The 21,584-nt window shown below is 55.3% G+C and overlaps 10 protein-coding genes across 10 annotated transcripts; 7 read left to right on the top strand and 3 right to left on the bottom strand.

Annotated features, from left to right (window-relative positions):
- Positions 1–296: 296 nt before the first annotated feature.
- L226DRAFT_547415 (uncharacterized protein) lies at positions 297–3,084 on the bottom strand (the record flags this gene model as incomplete). The annotated part of the gene is made up of 6 exons (XM_067682494.1): positions 297–590; positions 2,226–2,458; positions 2,524–2,598; positions 2,654–2,745; positions 2,798–2,838; positions 2,908–3,084. 6 exons carry the CDS (start codon positions 3,082–3,084, stop codon positions 297–299), a joined length of 912 nt encoding a protein of 303 aa, XP_067531910.1.
- A 500-nt stretch (positions 3,085–3,584) lies between these two features.
- L226DRAFT_468866 (uncharacterized protein) lies at positions 3,585–4,440 on the bottom strand (the record flags this gene model as incomplete). Its single annotated transcript, XM_067676165.1, has 3 exons — positions 3,585–3,737; positions 3,788–3,913; positions 3,967–4,440. The coding sequence occupies 3 exons, from the start codon at positions 4,438–4,440 to the stop codon at positions 3,585–3,587; spliced, it is 753 nt and encodes a 250-aa protein (XP_067531911.1).
- Positions 4,441–5,092: 652 nt separating this feature from the next.
- Positions 5,093–6,245, bottom strand: L226DRAFT_491896 (uncharacterized protein). Its single transcript, XM_067677374.1, has 3 exons — positions 6,061–6,245; positions 5,504–5,997; positions 5,093–5,453 (listed from the first exon to the last, which is right to left on the bottom strand). The coding sequence occupies exons 1-3, from the start codon at positions 6,126–6,128 to the stop codon at positions 5,149–5,151; spliced, it is 867 nt and encodes a 288-aa protein (XP_067531912.1). The 5' UTR covers positions 6,129–6,245; the 3' UTR covers positions 5,093–5,148.
- Positions 6,246–6,994: 749 nt separating this feature from the next.
- L226DRAFT_562419 (kinase-like protein) lies at positions 6,995–9,801 on the top strand. Its single transcript, XM_067683502.1, has 6 exons — positions 6,995–7,383; positions 7,439–8,342; positions 8,401–8,487; positions 8,547–8,999; positions 9,054–9,159; positions 9,227–9,801. The coding sequence occupies exons 1-6, from the start codon at positions 7,160–7,162 to the stop codon at positions 9,688–9,690; spliced, it is 2,238 nt and encodes a 745-aa protein (XP_067531913.1). The 5' UTR covers positions 6,995–7,159; the 3' UTR covers positions 9,691–9,801.
- Positions 9,802–11,395: 1,594 nt separating this feature from the next.
- Positions 11,396–11,866, top strand: L226DRAFT_438580 (uncharacterized protein; the record flags this gene model as incomplete). Its single annotated transcript, XM_067674794.1, has 1 exon — positions 11,396–11,866. A coding segment is annotated over one exon (471 nt), but the record flags the coding sequence as incomplete, so codon positions are not given.
- Positions 11,867–12,750: 884 nt separating this feature from the next.
- Positions 12,751–13,023, top strand: L226DRAFT_428443 (uncharacterized protein; the record flags this gene model as incomplete). The annotated part of the gene is made up of 1 exon (XM_067674678.1): positions 12,751–13,023. A coding segment is annotated over one exon (273 nt), but the record flags the coding sequence as incomplete, so codon positions are not given.
- Positions 13,024–15,543: 2,520 nt separating this feature from the next.
- Positions 15,544–16,346, top strand: L226DRAFT_538217 (uncharacterized protein). Its single transcript, XM_067681446.1, has 3 exons — positions 15,544–15,697; positions 15,830–16,056; positions 16,119–16,346. The coding sequence occupies exons 1-3, from the start codon at positions 15,562–15,564 to the stop codon at positions 16,158–16,160; spliced, it is 405 nt and encodes a 134-aa protein (XP_067531916.1). The 5' UTR covers positions 15,544–15,561; the 3' UTR covers positions 16,161–16,346.
- A 1,009-nt stretch (positions 16,347–17,355) lies between these two features.
- L226DRAFT_468872 (RNI-like protein) lies at positions 17,356–19,006 on the top strand (the record flags this gene model as incomplete). Its single annotated transcript, XM_067676167.1, has 6 exons — positions 17,356–17,433; positions 17,495–17,680; positions 17,731–17,828; positions 17,880–17,947; positions 17,998–18,905; positions 18,965–19,006. 6 exons carry the CDS (start codon positions 17,356–17,358, stop codon positions 19,004–19,006), a joined length of 1,380 nt encoding a protein of 459 aa, XP_067531917.1.
- Positions 19,007–19,369: 363 nt separating this feature from the next.
- On the top strand, positions 19,370–20,506 carry L226DRAFT_468826 (uncharacterized protein; the record flags this gene model as incomplete). Its single annotated transcript, XM_067676160.1, has 5 exons — positions 19,370–19,546; positions 19,609–19,649; positions 19,706–19,801; positions 19,839–19,930; positions 19,980–20,506. The coding sequence occupies 5 exons, from the start codon at positions 19,370–19,372 to the stop codon at positions 20,504–20,506; spliced, it is 933 nt and encodes a 310-aa protein (XP_067531918.1).
- A 454-nt stretch (positions 20,507–20,960) lies between these two features.
- L226DRAFT_538219 (uncharacterized protein) lies at positions 20,961–21,480 on the top strand. Its single transcript, XM_067681447.1, has one exon. The coding sequence runs from the start codon at positions 21,154–21,156 to the stop codon at positions 21,373–21,375; it is 222 nt and encodes a 73-aa protein (XP_067531919.1). The 5' UTR covers positions 20,961–21,153; the 3' UTR covers positions 21,376–21,480.
- The last annotated feature ends 104 nt before the right edge of the window (positions 21,481–21,584 follow it).

Genomic DNA, 21,584 nt, shown 5'->3' on the forward strand with positions numbered 1-21,584 from the left:
CCTCTACTAGAACACATCCTTGATCACGATTGTTTCTGCGGAAGGCTGTGTAGGAGCGACAGAAGTACACTTGGAGCTTCCGCTCAGCGCCGCCCTTGCACTCCGAGTCGTTCACAGCAACGTTTCTCCGGTCCCAGCGGTCGCTCGTCACTCTCCGGACGCTTTCGCCCAGGCTCTTGTCGACATTTGCTTCAAGGATAAGTACAGGTTGGTAAGTTGTCGACGTCATGTCGCGCGACAATGTACCTCGTGTCCCGTAGGTAGGACAGTAACGACACGACATCGCGCCCCAGGGATCACTTTCTCGTCACAGACCACTCCAGAAATGTCCGCATTCCAACCGTCGGTACCCCGTCCTTCAGGTACCGTCTCTGCTTCTCCACGAGCCGTGCGTCCACCTTGACCGTTCCCTTCTCGAACACCTTCCCATCCCACAGCTCCCTCCAGCTCCCTGGAGAGTGGCAGAACATTCGTAGCGCATAGCCCTCGGTGTACCCCTTCTCGTGCCGTCCATTGTGCCACCCGATGACCATGGAACCCGGCTCGGGCGAGAGAAGAGGCGCGAGGGCACGCGCGAGGCGGAGCTGCGCCTCTTCGCTGTCGAAGAGGTGGAAGATCGCACACACGCAGACGACTGAAACGTGCCCGCGGAGCTCGTTGAGCGTGCGTACGGAGGAGAGCGCTGGAGCGGCCGCCGGAGGAGCGATATAAATCGGTGGCGTAGGCTCGAGGAAGGTGGGGTCGAAGATATCCCCAAGAACAAACGGCACGGGGTAGGTCTCGGGCGTCGTGTTGAAAAGCTTGTGGCCGAGGTCCCAGAACTCTACGCGGGAGTGTTCAAGTGGATGAGTACGGGTGCTGGAAGGTCTGGGATAGAACTCACCCTGAACGATGTCTGTACCGAGCACGCTGTCCTGCGGATACCCGTCTGCGATTGCCTTCCGCAGGTCTTGTCCGACTGCAGTACTCTAAGCCAGTATAGAAATGAGGATGAACTAACTTTACTAACAACAGCACCCGACGTCCACGAGGATGGGGTTCTTGCGGGTCTTTCCCAGCTCTAGCATCTGACGATATCCGGGTACGTGCGAGAGGCCTAAGCTACGACCGGACAGAAGTAAGCCTGCTCGTACGCATATTGTACTCTTCGAAGCCAATTTTTGACTTACTCGGTGAAGTAGAAGTTCACAATCGTGGTGTATGGCCGTACAGCATACGCCTCCCGTTGGACCGATATCAGGTGCCTCTTTAGCGCGTCAACGTCGTCTATTCCCGTCGCCTTCTTGTAGAACTCTAGCTGCTCTCCATCAAAGTACAAGAGAGATTCCGTGCCCTCGAGTGGTAGGAGCTTCTTGAACTTTGGCGTTGGAGCGGCTTCTGCGACCGACGTGTCCCAGGGCCTCAAGTTTCAACAATCGCGCTCAAACGGAACTGGCGAGAGGGATGAATGCAAGATGAGAGGGCACGTATGTAAGACACGGCGCGCATTCATATGTATGCTAGACGGACAGACAAACCAAGAATGCGGTCTACTGATTGCGGAGGCCGGTAGACTGGATACACCATCGACAATACCAGAACATGTATCATGGGATCTGCGAACGAGCGACAAATCATCCCGCTTGCTCAGCAGCGGAACATGGATGTCCCTGATATACACATCACGAACACTATGTATTCTCGTACCTGAGACCCCATCCAATACGTAGCTTCGCGTTTGTCGTCCACCAAGCGCTGCCGATGCCGCGCGCGACCGCTTTAGTTCCCCTGCGTGTGGACGGCGATAGATATGGTCGCGTGTTAGAGTCATTTTGTCATCAGCATGCCCATCCAGAATAGAGGGACCAAAGGAGACCACGTCGTGTGAGCTTGCACGAACATACAGGAACTTGCAAGACTTACCGTCAACCCGTGCACCACCCACCGCCCACTCACACCCTCGTCACGGACCACTCCAGAACGGGCAGCGGCTTCTCACTCTGCACCCCATCCTGCATGTACTTCCTCTGCTTCTGCACCAACCTCGCTTCTACCGTGACCGTGCCCTTCTCGAACACAACCCCGTCCCACATATCCGCCCAACTCTCGGGCGAGTGGGAGAACATCTTGAACGACTGGCCCTGCCAGATGCCCTTCTCCAGCAGGCCGCGGTGCAGCCCGACGATCATCGAGCCGGGCGCCGGGGAGAGCAGCGACGCGAGTGCGCGCGCGAGCTTGAGCTGCACCTCTTCGGTCTCGAAGACGTGGAACACGGCGCAGATGGTGATCGCAGAGACGTGTCCGCGTAGCTCGGTCAGTGTGCGGACAGAGGAGAGATTGGGCACTGGGGTAGTGGGCGGGCCATAGATCGGCGGAGTCGGCTCAAGGAAGGAGGGGTCGAAGATGTCCCCGGGCACGAACGGGACTGGGAACGTCTCTGGGGTCGTGTTGAAGAGCTTGTGTCCGAGCTCCCAGAACTCTACAGACGCAGGTCAGCGTCGAGAAGGGGCACGTACGAGAAGGGGCACGTAAAGGAAGACGCACCTGGTACGATATCCGTTGCAATCACGCACTCACGCGGGTACCCATCCGCGATCAGCTTCTGGAGGTCGGTTCCTACTACAGTCACAGTCAGTCAGCGAGGTTATCTGCGACGATAGCGCAATGCACGCACAGCAGCATCCGACGTCTAGCAGGATAGGGTGTTCGCGAGACTTGCCGAGTTCCAGCAGCCGGCCGTATTGAGCGATGCGGGATAGTCGCAACCTGTCGCGAGCCACGTCAGGGCGCGATGCAACAAGGCCAGGAACCAACTCACTGTGCGAAGTTGAAGTTCACGATGCAAGGATAGGGGCGTGTCTACGGCAGTCCGCCAGTCAACGATGTGGGCCCCTATGAGACTTGGCAGGAGTCGAAGTGACTGCTTACCTTGTACGCCGCGCGTTGCACAGCAACGATATGCTTCTTCAGCTCTTCGACGTCGTGGATACCTGTCGTGGACCGGAAGAAGTCGAGCCGGTCGCCATCGAGCTGCAACAGCCCCTCGGTGCCGTCGACAGGCAAGATATTGCGGAAGTTGACCGTGGGCTTCGTCTCGTCAGACATCTGGACTGCTGGTGTGAGGTCCGAGGAGCGAAGCATGCTCGCATCTATATACCCTCACGCGAAGGAGAGAGTTCAACATGGGTAATAGCGAAGAGGGTTCAGAAGGACGTACGGCATGGTATCGGCCCCCGACCATGGGACAGCTCAAGCTTCCGGGTGCAGTTTATGGAACGATGACGACGAAGCCTATATGAAGTCTATACTCGGCGTAGAAGTACCCACCCTCGTCCCTTTCCTGGCGATAACCGACAAGGGAAATGAGACTGGCGATGAGGTCGAGTCTGTCGTCGTCAAGCTGCTCCGGAGTCAATCTCAGCATCTATACGGACTTGTGGTGAGTCGACTGCAGTCTGATCAGGTGCGACTTTGAGCAGGACAGCGTGAGCTAGGGAACTCATGGATGCGATAGCGTGGAGGGTCTACGAGTACAATGCATTATGCGGGGGTATAGAGTAGCAGAATAGCGTACAACACGAAAGAGGGGACTCGGATCTGACGGCTCACTCGTTTGGATAATCCTTGACATACTTCAGGTCGGCAACAAACACGTTGTTCTCGACACGCTCGAGACCAACCAGCCAAACTCGGTAAAACGCGTCCGGACGCAGTCGCCATGGGTAGTCGTGATACTGCGAAAGATAGAGACGATTTGACTGGAACGACGTCAGGAGCAAATCACACAAGGCAAGGGGGATGGACGCACCTCCACGAATCGATAGAAGACCCGCGCCACAGCCATTGCGACCTGAACCCGTGTATACGACGGGTCAACACGCACCCATTCATCGTAGACTTCATGTGATGGCTCCGAGCCACGAGGAAGTGGCCACTGTGCCAGCAGTATTAGACATAAATCGACAGTGGAGGTAAGATGGAACGCACCAAGAACCGAACTCGGATCTGTCGCAGCGGGAACGGCTTCATGACCGTCGTCCCGCTCGCGCTCATGTTCCGATACAACTCTTCTTCCGATGCGTTCGAAAGTGCGTACATGGGCATCCCGCGGTGCTTCAGCCTGCCACCGGAGCAGAACCCGAAGTCTATCCTTTGTCCGTGGCCGGAGAGGATCTGGGACTGGGTGCGCGTAATGCGCCGGTCGAGATGGCCATCCTCCTCATAGTCTCCGCGAGGCACTTTTTTGAGCAGTTTGAGGTCATTTGAGGTGAGTGTGTACGAGCCAAGGATGGTTGAGTATCGGATGGCGTCTAGCGCCCAGGATGGTTCGATCTTGGACTCGCTGGTATTGTCGTCGAGAGCGAGAGGTGGCGGGAGAGGAGGGAGAGGCTCGTCCGGCGGTGGACCCGGACTCCGCGGTGGCGCGGCCGAGCGGTATGGAGTAGGACGACTGTACTTCATGCTCGAAGAGAAAACAGTCATGGAAAGTAGAAGAAAGGGTCAGGGTCGGTTACCGGGATGGTTAGGCTAGTAGTTCTGGTGGTCCGGGGTACGGTGGCGAAAGACAAGAACAGAGAGACATGTTATACAACCACCAACCAAGAAGCTTTGGCCGGAAGAAAGACGTCTGGAGGACAATGCATACCTGGCGTGTGGCCCCGATTGGTGGAACAAAGCCACGTTTAGGACAAAGCGTATTCAGACGCCCTTTCCGCAGGACGTAACGACAGGTCGAGTGACAACCCCGTTGCATACGAGAATTTATATGTAACACCCCTTCGTTGCAAGTTTTCAGGACGTTTGCTACGAATGGTTGCGAGGAGAGTGTCGGATACAGATACGTTGCCAAGGCATTGACAGAGTAGTATGGCCCAAGTCTAGTCATTCGCTTCCTGTGGGTCGTAGCATAGGGTCAAACCGACGCAGAAATTTCAGTACTTCAGCTACGAGACAAACGGACAATATGGAGGAAAGTGAAGGAAGAATCGCAGAGCTGAGAGAATGGCAGCACCTCGAGAGTCGAGTCAGAGTCAGAGACGCTAGAAATGACTAAGCATACTTTAGCCGCGTCTCCTGCTTCGAATCCCGCGGACGCATTTCGTAGGTAGTAAATCTTCCGACCTCGTATTCATAATCCTAAAGCCCATGTACTATCGATTTCTTCTTTTCCTACGGTGCCCCACTAGTACATAAATCATGACGCACATGATTGGAGAAGAATTCCAGGATCTCCTGGGACACGATACGGTGGAGAACAGACGATGGGTGGAAACCATCCACGAACAATGTCTCCCAGTCAGTACTCTGCGGTAGACCAACAGAGTGTGGGTCGGAGAGGACACGATTGAAGAGGTCCCATGAGGAAAATACGAGTACAGTGGCGTCTTGGTGTGCCTCACTGAACTGTTCTGCCCGCCGGCGAAGCATCGGATTCCACGCGGCATATGCATCCTTTGCCCGTGAAGTCTTCGGGCCTAGTGCGCAAGTCAGTAGCGACATCGAAAAGAATTTCTCTCTTACTCACCTTTCGGAAATGTATGAACCGGAGGTACGTCTATGAAACAGAAGTTCCGAGCGCCTGCCGCGTACATTGACTCTTGAGACTTAAACAGGTCGTCGAAGCTGGGATCAATGGATGACGGCTGCAGACGGAGATTGTAGGTGCAGTCGTTGATGCCAATCCACGTCATGAACAGCGTGTCAGACGGCGTCCATGGAGCCCACTCTGGACGAGGTGCGAGGTACGGGAGGAACTCCTTCTTGACCTGCCAGAGTTTCATGCGCGCGACCGTGTCACCACTAACTGCATAGTCGTACACCAGCAAGGAATTTTGGGGACGCATTTCGTTCACAGATTGAACGAGGTGCCCGACCCAGTTCGGCTCGAAAGTGACTTCTCCTGTGGTTTCGTCGACGCACTCGCAGGACGTCAGGCCCGGAATCTCGATCCCGAGAGGATGTTCAGGGGACGGGTGTTCTTCCTTGGAGCTGTATCCCACAGCCGAGAAGGAGTCACCACTGTAGATTATAGAGGTCAGCCAGCGAGGATCGATTAGAAGCTGTTCACAATTGAACACTAACAACACCACGAGATGCTTGATGTTATCTAGGCCAGGCCAGCAAGCGGTAACACGGATTGCGGACGACATGCGGGCCGTGACTTCGAGTGCAATGTATATGGAAGGGTATTCGCGGAGATGTATACTCAGCAATTGACACACAGAGTCACGGTTGCAGGAGAGACAAGAGAGCGGCGGAAGCCAAGGTGATGGAAACTTGTGATCGTCGGTCAGGTACTCATGCTAATAAGATGATCGTGGTGAGAATACTAACTGAGATCAATGAAAGTAAGTATGAGAATTAATCCCGGTCAGTTGACTTTGGTTGACTGAGTCAATATGGCGGTGCTACGGCCGCCTATTCTCGCTAGCCGCGATATGCGAAGCCGAGACGAGAGTCACGAGAGTCATCTTGCTACCACCACCAACTCGGATCGCCCTGAACTTGAGAGTATCCTCCGGCTCTTATACGAGGTTCTCGTAAATTGCCCTCGGCTGCATTAAAAAGCTCTCATGTTTATCTTCATGCAAAACTCGACAACCGTTCGTTCCGGGGCTCTTGAGGCAAACTTCCTACGGTCGCGAAGGGTATCTCTATATGCCAGCTGGTGTTCAACATAATCTGTTATGATACTATTTGGCTGTATATGAGGTACGGCAAGTGAGCCTCCTCTTGCCGGGCAAGTGCTCATACGCTCACCCCTCATCTTGAGTTCTACTACTTACCCTATCCACGCCGGGCTCTGCGATGAGCCCGTAACATGCCTCTGTCAATCTGCGAAAAGTAGCTGTAACTCGCGTTGAGCCTGAGCATCTCCGAAGACGCGCGACGCTTTGACTGCTCGTCCGGCCGAGAGGGACCATGCTGTGCGTCCGCTTTGACCCAACCCACGCCACTCACGTCGCGCACCGCCCGACGCTTTGCCCTCGACATTAGAAATGTGCCGCAGAGGACACCTGGTGCCTCGGCCACACTGTCTACGCTTTGTCCTCGGCGTGTGTATATCACCCGTGCTCGCACCCTCTCCATGGCCACCAACGAAGTCCACCATCCGCGCCACTCTCACCACACCCCGTTGTCGACTTCGCCCCTCCGTAACCGTAACTCGTAGTCTGCGGCGATGTCGCTGCTACAACAAATCTGTGCTTCGCTCGTCTTCGCTCCTACGACCGCATCGCGTGACGCGTCGTACCGCGCCGCAGCCTTGACTGGCCACATCGGCGCAACCGGCTCAACCCTCTACAACTCGAACAGGGTTTATGGCATCGGTATCCTCATCGCGGCCTCCATTGGTTTGGGCCCCCGTCTCGGTTCCTCGTCTCGTCCGGTTGACATCCTACGCTCGTAAGTCCGACCGGCGTTATCCATTGACTATCCTCTGACAACTTATTATCTGCAGTTCAAACACGCCCGAAACACCTACCGCTGCATCGTCTTCTCTTCCCGTCACACCGGAGATTCCTCAAGGTAACACTGGCAAGAACGTTCTGATAGAGCCCCTCGAAGAATCCGCGGACTACGAGACACAGAATGCACACGAGTATATCAAACGCTGGATGTCCAATGTTCGGAAAGCTGGCTCGTTGGCGGTGGACGCTACATGCTCCCGCTCGCTCCACAATCCATCTCGTGCCTTCCCTTCTCCTGAACCGCGACGCTTTGCGGATGCTTCTGTGCAAACAGAAGATGTCCCTGCGGCCAGATCGGTGCCCTCCCTTGTCCCTACTGAACACAATTCGCCCGCCGGTTCCGTGAACGACGCATCCGCCCATACCACCTCGGACACATATGTCAAGACCGTTCCCAACTCGCCTAACGCCGCCGAGATCAACGCTCCATCTCCGCACGACCAGCAGGAAGAGGGCTGGACTTCGATCCCTCTCAACGAAGCTACGGACGTGCAAGGTCCGCGTGCAACGCTCCCTGACACACTCCAGAACCAGGAGACGGCCCGTACATACCCGGACACTGTCGAAATCTCCCTCGCAGCCATACCCGCCGATCTGTACAACATCAACCGGGCGCGTCATGCCGATATCGTCGTGCACAATGACATCGAGTACTACATCCACGGCATGCTCGGGGAAGGCTCATATGGCCGAGTGTTCCATGCCTTCACGAGCGAAGGCAAGAATCTCGCGCTGAAGACCGTGCACAAGCCGAAGTGCTACCAGTATCGCGGTCAGGCGGAGTATCTCCTGGCTGAACGGAACTGCATGGCTCTTGCTGCGGAAATGGGCTTGCCGTTCTGGACGGGGCTGAATGCGGCCTGGGAGGACAAGCACAACGTCTACTTCGCGATGGTACGTCCTGCTGTGTGCGTCCGAGTTCGTCAAGTCGGTGACTCATGTCTCTTCCCAGGACTTGTGCACGGGAACACTTCGAGACCGCATGGCTGGCGATGAGCAGCGGAGCCAGCAGGAAATCAGATTGTTGTGCGCAGAGATGGTGAGTCTCCTCTCTGACTCCTTGGTTTGTTCGTCACTCTGATTGTGTTGCTCGTTCAGCTTCTCGCTGTGTACGATCTATACAGGGCCAAGATCGTTCATGCAGATATCAAACCCGAGAACTTCCTCGTGAGGCCGGACGGCAGGGTCGTCCTCTCCGACTTCGGCCTCGCTAGCTTTGCGCAGAGGTCCATGAGTTTTGAGGAATTCACGCAGTGGCGGACGAACCCTGGCGGGACCGCAGGCTACATGGCACCCGCGGTTATCAGCGAAAGATACTGTTCGCATTACACGGATGTCTACAGTCTCGGGATGGTTTTCATCGAGCTCATGACTGGGCTACACCATCCTGTGTGGGACGTGACTGTCGTCCCCAAAGACTATCCCGGCGGAGAGGCGGCCTGGTTCAGTGAGAGCGGAGGACAACAACAGCGCTGGCTCATGGAAAATGTGGAGTTTTCGAAGGTCGATATGAGCGCACTGCCGCCCTACGCTATGGACCTCTGCAGGCAGGTGTGTATAGTGACGATATTCCCTCGTGTGTGTCATGGCTGACGACTTGGGCAGATGATCGATGCTCCAAATGGCAGGCCACTTACCGCGGCGCAACTGCTGACGCACCCGTACTTCAAAGGTTTGGATCTCAGACATGTCTACGATGGCCATATCTCTCGTAAGCGGTTTTATCACTTTCTTCCTGGCTTTGAGTATGCTTACCCATCGTCTTCGTAACTTTCAAGACGAATACACGCCGCAGTACAGCGAGATAACCATGTCTCCAAGCAAGCGCGATCTGACGTTCGGCGCGTGGCATCGTGGTCAAGAGGGCTCAGTCGAGTACGCAAGCGATTCAATATTTGCCAGGGTGGTCAACAGCCGTGGCGAGGTTGTCTACTCGCGCTGGATACTCGAAAACGACGCCGTCAGAGAACAGATGCAGACGCCTCTTCCGAATTTCGAGTGGCCAGTTCCTGCTGCGGCTCAGTCAATGCTCTGCAGGATTCCTGCGGCACGCCGTTCTCCGCTTCCCGCGCCGTCCGGTTTCCCTCGAACACCCGGTCGTAGGCCACAGGCTCGGCCTCCCACGCACCCGCCAAGCGCACCCCCACCGCAAGCTGACCCGCTCTATCCTCCGGGTATACCACATCCCCCTGTTCATCAACCTGCCGCTGCGTCGCATCCAGTGGACGACATCCCTCCCTGAGACCCCCGCTTCCTATGAGCACATGATGCTCACGGACCGCGATCAAGCCCGAATTCCCCGTCGTAACAGGTTTTGAGGCATTGACTTGATGTATATCTCGTTGCCCTGTATTCCTTTGTATACCGTACGTGCCACTGGCATCATTACTAGCGTAATAAACGTAACGCGCTCCCAGTGCCAGATTGGTGACTTGACGTGATATCCTGCGTGCTCGATGACGGTCCGACTCGGAATTGGCCGTAGGTAGACTCAGCTAGACGAGTTGCGCGGAGAATAGAGAATAGTTGTACTTATAAAAATCGACTTGCAGTGTTGTTGTAGTAGTAGTACTAGTACTTAAGTACATGCGTGTTACGATCGCTCGGAGTCCATACTGATCACTGTACATTATAATCGGAGTTCAATGTGGCACAGTAAATTACGATCGGAGTCCATACCACACTTACATTACGATCAGTACAATTAAAGTCCGATTTGTCTTAGTCTCAGGTCCGACGATTACTAGACTTAAGCAGGCTTTATTACATTTTGTACGTTCGTGAATATAAGCACCCTCGAAGCCGAGTTCTAACCTCAGCTTCGAGCTGGTACATTCTCCCTTCCTCCTCCTGGCGTGTCTCCTCCGCCTGGTCGTATCATAAGCTCGAAGCTACTCCCTTCCTCTCGCGTCCGCGGCATCTAGCGGGCTCGAGAGCGTCCTCACTCGTACTACGCGTGACCGCTGGTGCACAGCAGAAGCGCTCATCTCTCCTCTTTCCGACACCACCATCCGATCTCCTCCATCCCTCCAACTCCTCTCCTCCTCCTCCTCCCCTCTACTCCTCGCACCTCGGGACGACTTTCCTCGACACGCGACACCTCTCCGACACCATCAGCAACACCTCCCGTGACATCGGACGACCCTTTCCCGACGACATAACACCTCGATCATCAATTACCCGGAGACCGTAGCCCTACTATAGCCCATACGGTATTGTACTCCTTACGCGTCTTGTCGCTAATTGTTCTCCTTTACTGTAGCATACTCCTGTACAACCTCCCCCCACGCGTCAGTCAGCCTTTTGAGGCAGGCGCGTTACAGCCTCTGCAGAGTTCGAGCCCCCGAGTGCTGTCTCGGCGAGCCCTGCACGCTACACATCCGTTCACCTGTCCGGGTCGAGTCTAAATAGCTCGATCGCTGGCGCACCGTGCACTAGACGGTGGGACGGATTATTTACATGGACTACGACTACGCTACGCCCCGCCCGTCAATATTGCTGCCCGCACCCTCCTCCCCGACGAGCGCAGACCGCGCTCCCCCTCTCAAGACCTACCCTCGGAGCGCACTTCGCCCTCCCCACCTGCCCTCCCCTGCTCGAGAGCGTTCCACGCACGACGATCCGACACCGAGCGCGACTGCTGGTTCGACGTCGACACTGACGATTTCGTCAAGTGCGACGCGACCCCCTGTCCGAACCGGTATCGCGACACCACGTCGCAGCTCGGCCGACTCGACTCCCTCCCCAACTTCACTTCCATCGTCCGCGCGTCCTTCCCCTCTTCACGTCTCTCTTCCCCGCAAACCAACCACCCCAACTCCCCACCCCAAGCTACTCGAGCAGCAGGAGCGATGGCGCATCAACTCGATCTGACTACGCAAGCCTACGTCGAGCAAGCGATCACCACGCTCTTCTCGCGCCTCCGTCCCTCGACTGCCCCCACCAAAATCAAAGAGCCCGACACCTTCGATGGGACTAAGGCGCGATACGACGCCTGGAAGCAGCAAGTACAGCTCTACGTGGGAAGCCTGGACAAGAATCGAGCGATCACTACCATCATCTCTTTCGTCCGAGGTGAGCACGTCGAACGCTGGCGCCAGTCATTCACCAAGAAGCACCACCAGGGCGCACACTGGGACTTCGCGACCCTCGCGGACTTCTGGACCGAGCTCGACGGAGTCTACGTCGACCCGAACCTAGCGAAGACCGCACAAGCGCGGTTGGAGCAGTGTTTCATGGGTCAGCGCGAGGCCAACGACTTCTTCCAGGACTTCGAGGAGCTCGTCGACCAGGCCGGCTTCCAAACGTCCGAGGCGCACGTTATTGACCTCCTGCAGCGCAACGCCAAAAAGTCTATCATCCAGACTATCTACGCCTCCGGCACCAACCCCGCTGACTACGACGCATGGAAGAAGCGCATCACCGACATCGACACGCTCTGGCGCAAGGGCCAGATCATCCTGCGCGGCACCGCACCAACGTCCCAGACCTCGACAACATCCCACACCACCGTCACCACTACGCGCACTCCCACTTCGTCGACCACCACGTCAAGCTCTCGAACTGCGAGCGCGCCACTCCCTTCCCAGACGTCTACTTCTCCCGCATTCAAGCGCGATGGTACCGGCATCACGTACGGAGGCCGCGGACAACCCATGGACCTTGATCGCGCATGCATCAAGTGCGGCCAAAAGAAGTCCGAGGCCGGATCATGCAAATCCCCGTGGCACATCCCCAACCGGAACGCGCAACAACAGCGCATCCGTCGACACTGGGAAGACCCGGACGAGCGCGACGACTTCATCGAGGCCATCCGCCACTTCGCCACTGAAGATCCCGAAGACTTCGCGGCGCAGGGTTTCGACAGCGGGAGCGCGTAACCGCATCTACGCACTCCCCATCTCCATCACTTATCTCTTCGACTCCATGTACAATAGCAACGACCAACCCATTCTCGGCTCTTCACCATTTCATTCCCCCGGACTACGACGACATATACGACTCGTCACCCATCTCGACTTCAACTTCGACTTCCTTCCCTTCGACTTCTACCGCGACACCTTTATCCTCATCGCATGTGACTCATCCCGAAGAGGCGTCTCACGTTGAGCGCGGCCGGCGGGTTAAACCGGTGCTTGATTCCTCTTTGTTGTCTTCCTCTTGTACTAGTATTAGCAACAATATAAAAACCAAAAACATCGAAAAATGTCCGAGTGCGGCGGACGACCAAATCAATGCCCTTAGCATCACAACGGAGGGGCCTCGGTATTTCAAGGTGGTGCGGGGGTCCGGCGCGAGGCGCCAGTTGGACATCCCGCTGACCATCGAGAATCCTGAGACGGGCGGGCAGATGGACTTGATAGGATTGTTGGACACGGGTTGCACGGGATCATGTGTACATAGGGACTTAGTACGACGAGCTGGACTTACTATGCACCCGTTCGAGAAGCCGATACCGGTGTTCAATGCGGACGGCACTCCGAACGTGGGAGGATCAATCACCCATTATGTCTTGCTATGGCTACGCATTGGTGATCATCGAGAGCGTCTACAGTTCTTGGTGACCGACCTTGGAAAGGCAGACTTATTCTTGGGCCACGAGTGGATTGAGCATCATAATCCCTCAATAGATTGGCAAAAGAAGACAGTCGAGTTCAATCGATGCCCTTCCCAGTGTCAGCGTGTCATAAGCAAGGGTGAACAGATCTTCAAGCTGAACATCTCGTCCTATCTGAAGTCTCGGCGGGAATACCTGAATGCAGTACAGATAAGGGCCAGAAGTTCTGTAGCGATGGATATTGCTATTGAACAACACAAGGCTAAGGTGCAGCAGACATTCGAACAAATGGTCCCGGAACACTATCGGGACTTCAGGGATGTATTTTCGGAAGAAACATTTAATATACTTCCGGAACATCGCCCCTACGACCACGTTATCGAGCTGCTACCAGACGCTAAGCCCTACTGCGGAAAGGTCTACCCAATGACACTCGAGGAGCAGGATGCCCTAGATACTTTCTTGGAGGAAAATCTTCGCACGGGACGAATTAGACCATCTAAGTCCCCATGGGGTGCACCATTCTTCTTCGTCAAAAAGAAAGACGGGAAACTCCGACCGGTCCAGGACTATCGGAGATTGAACGACATGACGAAAAAGAATAAATATCCCTTACCTTTGATGTCGGAGCTTCTCAACCGACTTAAGGGTGCGAATTATTTCACCAAGTTAGATATTCGATGGGGTTACAATAACATACGCATGAAGGAGGGTGACGAGGAAAAGGCTGCGTTCCTGACCAATCGCGGCTTATATGAACCCCTTGTCATGTTCTTCGGACTGTCGAACAGCCCTTCAACCTTTCAAATGATGATGAACGATATTTTTCGTGACCTCATCTTGAAAGGCAAAGTTATTGTATATTTAGATGATATCCTGATCTTCTCGGAGAGCCTCGAAGAGCATAGGTCGATAGTCCGGCAGGTACTACAAATCTTACGAGACAACCAGTTAACGGTGAAGCCAGAAAAATGCGAATTCGAGGTCCAGGAGACCGAATACCTCGGTCATATTATTGCTCCTGGAATTGTAAAGATGGACCCTGCTAAGGTGGCCGGTGTAACCGGTTGGCCTATCCCTAAGTCCAAACGGGATGTGCAGGTGTTCCTTGGATTTGCAAATTTCTATCGTCGCTTTATCCGAGACTTCTCGAAGATTGCCGCACCATTGAATAGATTGACCGGAATGGCTCTATGGCAGTGGACTGAAGCTGAACGTCAGGCCTTTGAAAGGATCAAGATTGCGATTACCTCTGCACCGGTACTCGCAGTCCCTAATGACCATGATCCTTTCAGGATAGAATGTGATGCTTCAAAGTTCGCACTTGGGGCTGAGCTTGCACAGAAGCAGGACGGACGGTGGCGGACCATTGCATTCCTCTCGAAATCTCTATCACCGGCAGAGCGTAACTACGAAATCTATGATCGCGAAATGTTAGCCATCATGACCGCACTTGACGAGTGGCGGCACTTCCTGAAAGGAACACATCAAACATTCGAGATTTTCACAGACCATAAAAATCTCGAGTACTTCAGGAAGCCGCAGCATCTCAATCCGAGACAGGCGCGGTGGGTTATCACTTTGCAGGATTACGATTTTGCGCTCATACACCGACCTGGCAGAACCATGGGCAAGTCTGATGCACTGTCTCGACGACCGGACCATGATATCGGTGACAGCGCAAATGATGATATAATGCTGCTCAAGCCGGAATGGTTCCGCCCTGTAACAGTAAACGGCTTTGACGACATCCAGCGAGACTGTCTTACCTTGACTAATCTGCTGGATAAGTCAGTCGTCGAACAGGTCGGTCTTAGCGGTGACTTCGAGATGACCGAGGACGGTCTTGTCTACCGAAGAGGGAAGTTGGTAGTACCCGATGACAAGAGCCTGCGGGGGCGTGTTATTGCGGCACACCATGACACAGTCAGTGCAGGGCACCCGGGTCGCGAGAAGACTCAGGAGCTCGTTTTTCGATCATACTGGTGGCCATCCATGCGCAAGGACATTAAGGCGTATGTTAAAGGTTGTGCCATTTGTCAGAAGTCGAAAATCGATCACAGGCCGCGCGCTGCACCACTGAACCCCAACCCAATTCCAGAGTACAACTGGGAGTACATATCAGTAGACATGATCACGCATCTGCCGGGGTCGCATGGAGACAATGCCATCCTTGTCATCGTAGACATGAAGTCGAAAGACTTCATTGCAGTGCCCTGCACTGACGAACTCACGTCGGAAGGATGGGCGAACCTGTTCATCAAACACGTCTACGCGAACCACGGACTGCCACGACGCATATACTCAGACCGAGGGTCCATTTTCGTCTCCTCATTCATCCGAGATCTATACCGTAAGCTGGGCATTCAAGGAAACCCTAGCACGGCCTACCATCCACAGACGGACGGCCAGACGGAAAGGATCAATCAAGAGATTGAAAATTACCTTCGTATCTTTGTTAGTCATCGCCAGGACGACTGGGCGGACTGGCTGCCACTCGCGATGTTTGCGTACCGGAACAGGAAACACTCGGCCACGGGGTTCTCGCCATTCTATATGACACATGGGAGACATGCATTTACGGGGGTAGAAACGAAAAAGACAGTCGCAGCGGAGGGGGCGGAACAATTTGCTGCGCGGTTGAAAAGCATCGCAGGACAGGCGACGGTAGCGTTGAAGATGGCGAAGGATACTATGAAAAGAAAGTACGATAAGCACCGGAGAGAGGCAGTTCAATACAACGTGGGGGACTGGGTGCTGCTCGACTCGTTCCACATCTCGAGCGAGCGACCGAATAAAAAATTAGAAGACAAACGATACGGACCTTTTCAAGTTCAAGCCAAGGTGGGCTCCAGCGCGTACCAGCTGAAGCTCCCAAGGCAATGGAAAGCGATCCATCCTGTCTTCAATGAAGCCCTCCTGTCGCCCGCGTACCGACCCGAGTTTCCGAACCAAGAACCAATGGAGGTGACGGCCCCGGACGTGATAGACACCGTGCCAGAACCCGAGGAAATCTTGGACTCAAAGGTGGTGCGCGGAGGGTTGCAATACCTGGTGAAGTGGAAAGGCAAGCCGCGGTCAGAGAACACATGGGAGAAGCGAGCGGAACTCACCAGTACTATCAAACCGTTACTCGATTCCTTCCATGCGCATAATCCCGCCGCTCCTCGCATGCCCATCATCACCATTGCTCCACGGTCGCGCAGGCTCGAGTTCTCAGACCCAGATGAGAGAGGATGGAAGGACTGGACACGCAGATGGACTAGCTGGAAAGGCGGCGGCAGTCGAGCATGGTGGACATTAGCTGAAGTTGCGCATACGGAATCGTGAGGACACGATTCTTGAGTGGGGGGTATTTGTTACGATCGCTCGGAGTCCATACTGATCACTGTACATTATAATCGGAGTTCAATGTGGCACAGTAAATTACGATCGGAGTCCATACCACACTTACATTACGATCAGTACAATTAAAGTCCGATTTGTCTTAGTCTCAGGTCCGACGATTACTAGACTTAAGCAGGCTTTATTACATTTTGTACGTTCGTGAATATAAGCACCCTCGAAGCCGAGTTCTAACCTCAGCTTCGAGCTGGTACATTCTCCCTTCCTCCTCCTGGCGTGTCTCCTCCGCCTGGTCGTATCAATGCGCCTCGCCATTACGTAAGTCTCGACGCGTTATTTTGCCATATTTGTGGCTTAATGAACCACGTCGCGACGCGCTATCCAGGGCGTCAACGATCTTGTCCTCCTCCACCATCATCCACTACATCTGGTCCTAGAATTGAGATCAACTACACATGAGTCGTCGGAACAACGTTCGGGGCCCGTCGTCGGCGTTGACAGAGTTTTTGCGGGCAGGTTTTTTGTGCTGCGGTCAAGTCGTAAAACACTTATGAGAGCCTCAGGAGTCGGGAATCACCCCGACAACTATCGCGCGTAGAGCTCGGACTCGCCAGGCTCCTCAAGCACAGCCCGTTGCCGGATCCAGCAATCAGGGAGAGCAGGAGGGGGAGCAGGATGAGGATGTTGAGATGGACGACGCGCAGCCTGAGGAGACAGAGGTACGTCCATCATATTCTCCACCTCCGTCTCGCAACGAATGCTTTCTCATTCGCCCTGCCTTGCACTATCTGACCTGAGCTACAGCAACCTGCGGATGGGTACGCCTCCGACAACCTAGACGAGCCCGAAGAGCCTGCGCCCAAGAAACGTAAGCAGAGCAAGGCGGCTCAGGCGAAGCAGAAGAAGGAGAAGGAGAAAGCCAAGGCTAAAAAGAAGGCGAAGAAGGGGGACGACGATGACGACTACGAAGACAGCGATGCGGATCCTTACTCCGCATTGTCGAAAATGTGGAAGGGCGATTTGCCTAAGCCGCCTGTCGGAAGTTTCGAGGATTGCGCCCGGTGCCAGAAGCAGTTCACGGTGGTGAGTGGCATCGCTCGTCCGTCGCCGTTCCCCTTTTCATCTCCGTTTCTTGCCGCTCAAGACGAAGTACACTATGGCCGCTAATCCACCTCCTGGGTGGTTGTGCCATACCTGCGCCAAGTCCTCCGGCGCCGACCCCTTCAAGAAGTCTGCTGCACCCAGGAAGCGGAAGCAGGTGGCGGACAAGCGCAATGTCGTCAGCTATGAGGAGCGTCGCTTTCCCAGCCTCGCGTCTCTCTGCATACAGGTATGATCGTTCTCCCGCAACCGTAGAGACTATGGCTAACCGCTATACAGGTTATCAGTAAGCATATCGACGATGTCGAAGCCCTTGGTGATATCGGCACCATGAATATGGATCAAATCGCAAAAGCCTTGTCGAACAATAGAAGTTTGTACGTGCTTTCTGATTCTCTTCCGTCGCTGTTTCTCTTATTTTGCCCTAGGAATGCGGACAACGCTACGCTTTTCTACGACGTCGAGAATGAACATCTGACATTGTACGATGTCACCAGTACGTCATTTTGTTCGTTACTGTTCCGGTTCACTGATTCCTCCCCTCAGATCTAACGCCTTCTGCGTTCTGCACGATGGCGATGCTTAACCCGAACCTGACGAACCTTCGCCTCGACTTCTGTGGGCGAATGGACGACACTGTTGCAGGCGTGTGGGCAGAGAGGCTGCCCAACCTGAAGCGGATCGAGCTCCTCGGGCCGTTCCTCGTGCGCACGGCCGCATGGCAGACGTTCTTCCGCGCACATCCGAACCTAGAGGGCTTCCTGATCACCCAAAGCCCGCGATTTGACGTCGACTGCATGCGTGTGCTCGTCGAGAGTTGTCCGAACCTCAAGGAGCTGCGGCTGAAGGAAGTAGGCAAGATGTCCGACGAATTCCTAGAGTGCATCAAGCCCCTCGGCGGTCAGCTGACCTATCTAGACTTCTCCTGCCCTGGTACAGCGGACGCGTTGACGGAACGCGCGATTATCGACTTGCTCGAAGCCGTCGGGGGCTCCCTTGAACACCTTGACCTGTCAGGCAACGCGGATGTCACCGACGCCGTGCTCTTCCAGGGCATCAAGCCTCACGCACTGAATCTCAGCTCCCTCGTGCTCGCGAACACGCCAGAGCTCACCGACGCCGGCGTCGCAGAGTTTTTAGGCAACTGGAAGGCGCCCGCTCTCTCCTCGCTGGACATGTCGCGCAACCACGAGCTCGCAGACGCTGCGTTAAAGGCGCTGTTGAAGCATTCGGGCGCGGACTTGGTGAATCTGAACATCAACGGGTGGAAGGCGGTGTCGGAGGACGCGCTGAAGCTGATACCGAAGAAGGCCTCGGGACTGAAGAAGCTCGACGTGGGCTGGTGCCGCTGCGTCGACGACTGGTTCGTCAAGAGCGTGCTGGAACAGTGCGGCGAGATCGAGGAATTGAAGGTGTGGGGATGCGGGCGGCTGACGGAGAACTGTGCGCGGAAGGTGCGTCAGCTGTGTTCGTGCTTTCGAGGCGTCGAAGTTGACTGTATTCCTGTCTGCAGCGAGGCGTGAATATCTATGGTATCGAGATGGGCAGCATGTAAACTGCATGGTGCGCGCGTTGGATGCCCTTTTGTTTTGGATCTGCTCTCGCCTTGCTCCTCTATGTTTGTGCTGTCCCTTGATTAATCACTTCTTTGCTATTCTCGCTCCTGCCTCGTGTCAACGCAGTGGGCGTTTGCGCCCTCACGACTGCGGACGCGAGAAATAGGTGAGTTCAAGTGAAGGCTAAGTATAAACTGCCAGGAGCGTTGTTCCCACCATCCGCGCGAAATGCCATCGATGTTACGAGACATCCCTCCCCCATGACGGATGGGACACCATATGATACGAATCCTCCCATGTGATCGTCCGAATATAACCTACTATCTAGACGCAAATATCCTCGTCTCTCGACAGCAGCCCAGATGTCCGACGAAGCCAAGCCCGTTGCCACCTTTCGAAAGGTTTTGCCTATCGCCGGCAGCGAGGACTTGCTGCAGCTCGATGGCGACCGCCTCGAGTTCTTCCGATCCGCAACGGGTATCAACGATGTCGACGAACTGAAGAAGCACATCGTTGCCGTTCAGCGTGCGGCGTACGAGGTGAGCCATCGCGCATGGTACCCGCTTGGTAGAGCGACACGTCGATCGGGGGACTCCTGCAGGCACGCCCGTATCCGTGTCTCGTAAAGTTCAACTTCGCAAAGTGAGTCTGTTCCTCGGTCGCCTCGCCCTGTCGCGCTCTGAGGAAACTGGACACAGGCTCCGCGTCTCCCGTTTGCCTGCATATGGCCGGCTCCTGGAGCTCGGCAGGTCCCGCGAACACCCCATCCTGCTCGACGTCGGGTGCTGCTGTGCGTGCATCGGGTCCACCGTCGCAGATGACCTCGCTGAGTCTGACTCTGCCTGTAGTAGGAACCGACCTGCGGAAGCTGATTGCGGACGGATATCCGCACGAGAGTGTGATCGCAACCGACATCGTACCAGGTGCGTCTTCCTCTGTATGCCCCTGCTCGATACTGACCCGCGTCTGCAGAATTCTGGGAGCTCGGACACAAGCTGTTCAACACGACCCCAGAGACGTTCCCAGTCCCGTTCGTGCCCGGGGACATCTTCGACCCCTCCTTCTTTGAGCCGACTCCGCCTACCTACTCCCCGCCTGCTACCCCAGTGCCCAATCTCTCCTCTGTCCGCACGCTGACTGAGCTGCGCGGCCACGTCTCTGCGATCACCATCTGCGCCGTGTTCCACGTGTTCGAGACCGAAGAGGCACAGCTCAAGCTCGCGCGCGCACTCGCCTCGCTGCTCTCCCCCGCGCCCCGCTCGATGATCGTCGGGTTGCACAACGGGCTGCCCGAGAAGGGCTTCCGGCAGGGGGACTCGTTTCACGTGTTCTGCCACTCGCCCGAGAGCTGGACGGAGATGTGGGACGGCGTTGTGTTCAAGAAGGGCGCGGTCAAGGTGGACGCGCGGCTGGTGGACAAGCCGGGGAGGTATGTGGTGGACGGGGTGCAGAGTGTGAGAACGGCGTCCGTGCTGGAGTGGTCGGTCACGCGGGTGTGAATGGATGGGATGGCGATGGAGAGAGCCATCGCTGTCTTGTTCTTGTCTTGTTGTCTTTGTGCAATCGCGACATGATTGGTGTACATGTGCGATTCTTAGGTTTCCATATAGCCTGCGGTGATACAACCCTACTAGTACTCTTTCGAGCGTAGGGTGCTTGAGAGCGACGACCTGAAGGAGGGTTGAAACGCGGGACTGCGACTCGGGAACCCTCCACGAGTAATAAACCAAGTAAGTTGTGAGGAGGTTGAGTGCCACTGCGGCCAGGTTGCGGGTCTCGATATGTAGTGTGACCCACGGCACGTGCAGTCACATCACGGGTCAATTGTCACCCTGGCCATGACATCACCCGCGTGCTAAGTAGTCTCTTGCTGCCACCACAACGTTCGTTCGCATTCGTATTCCCCTGACCAAACCTCCTGACTTTGAACATGCTTCAACATGTGGGTCCGCGGCCCCGACAGAGAAGAAGAAGAAAAAGTGACCGACGAGCTCGACCCCAAAAATTGAGGAGATAAAACTGTGCGAGACGGCAACCGCTGGAGTTGGCCATGCGCGAGGAGTTTGGTGAGTCCCACCAGTACGAGCATCCTGTACGTCGCACTGTGAGGGGTGCGAGCCGACGGCATTGAGATGGATAATCGCACATGCCTGCGGAGACGATTGACCGCAAGGTTAGCGAGTGCCTGCTCTGGCAGGACTCGAAGAGCCTCATCGGGTCTGGGGAAGTGTGGGAGATGGTCGGCCGCTTCGAACGACTCGCGGCACAAGTGGACGTGGCTGGCAGACGGGCACAGGAAGAAGTGCGAGTGCGGTCGCGACGCGCAAGCAGAGGTGATCGTCGGACGCAGAGACTTAGATGGATGTGATGGACATGAGCAGGCCGGGAGTGCTTTTGTGACCTCTTTAAATGTCTTAGGGACGCTTCATGCAGGCTTCAATTTACAGCTCGTTCATGAGCTATTTACCCCGATAGTATCACACAGCGCCGCGTCACGTTAGCAGCTGTCAACGCATATAAGACGACTGTTGCCCGAATCCTTGCGCACCTTTCTCTCCACATACCATTTCCCTGCTC

This window comes from Lentinus tigrinus (genome assembly GCF_003813185.1).
Source record: "Lentinus tigrinus ALCF2SS1-7 unplaced genomic scaffold L226scaffold_30, whole genome shotgun sequence".
Lineage (NCBI taxonomy): Eukaryota > Fungi > Basidiomycota > Agaricomycetes > Polyporales > Polyporaceae > Lentinus > Lentinus tigrinus.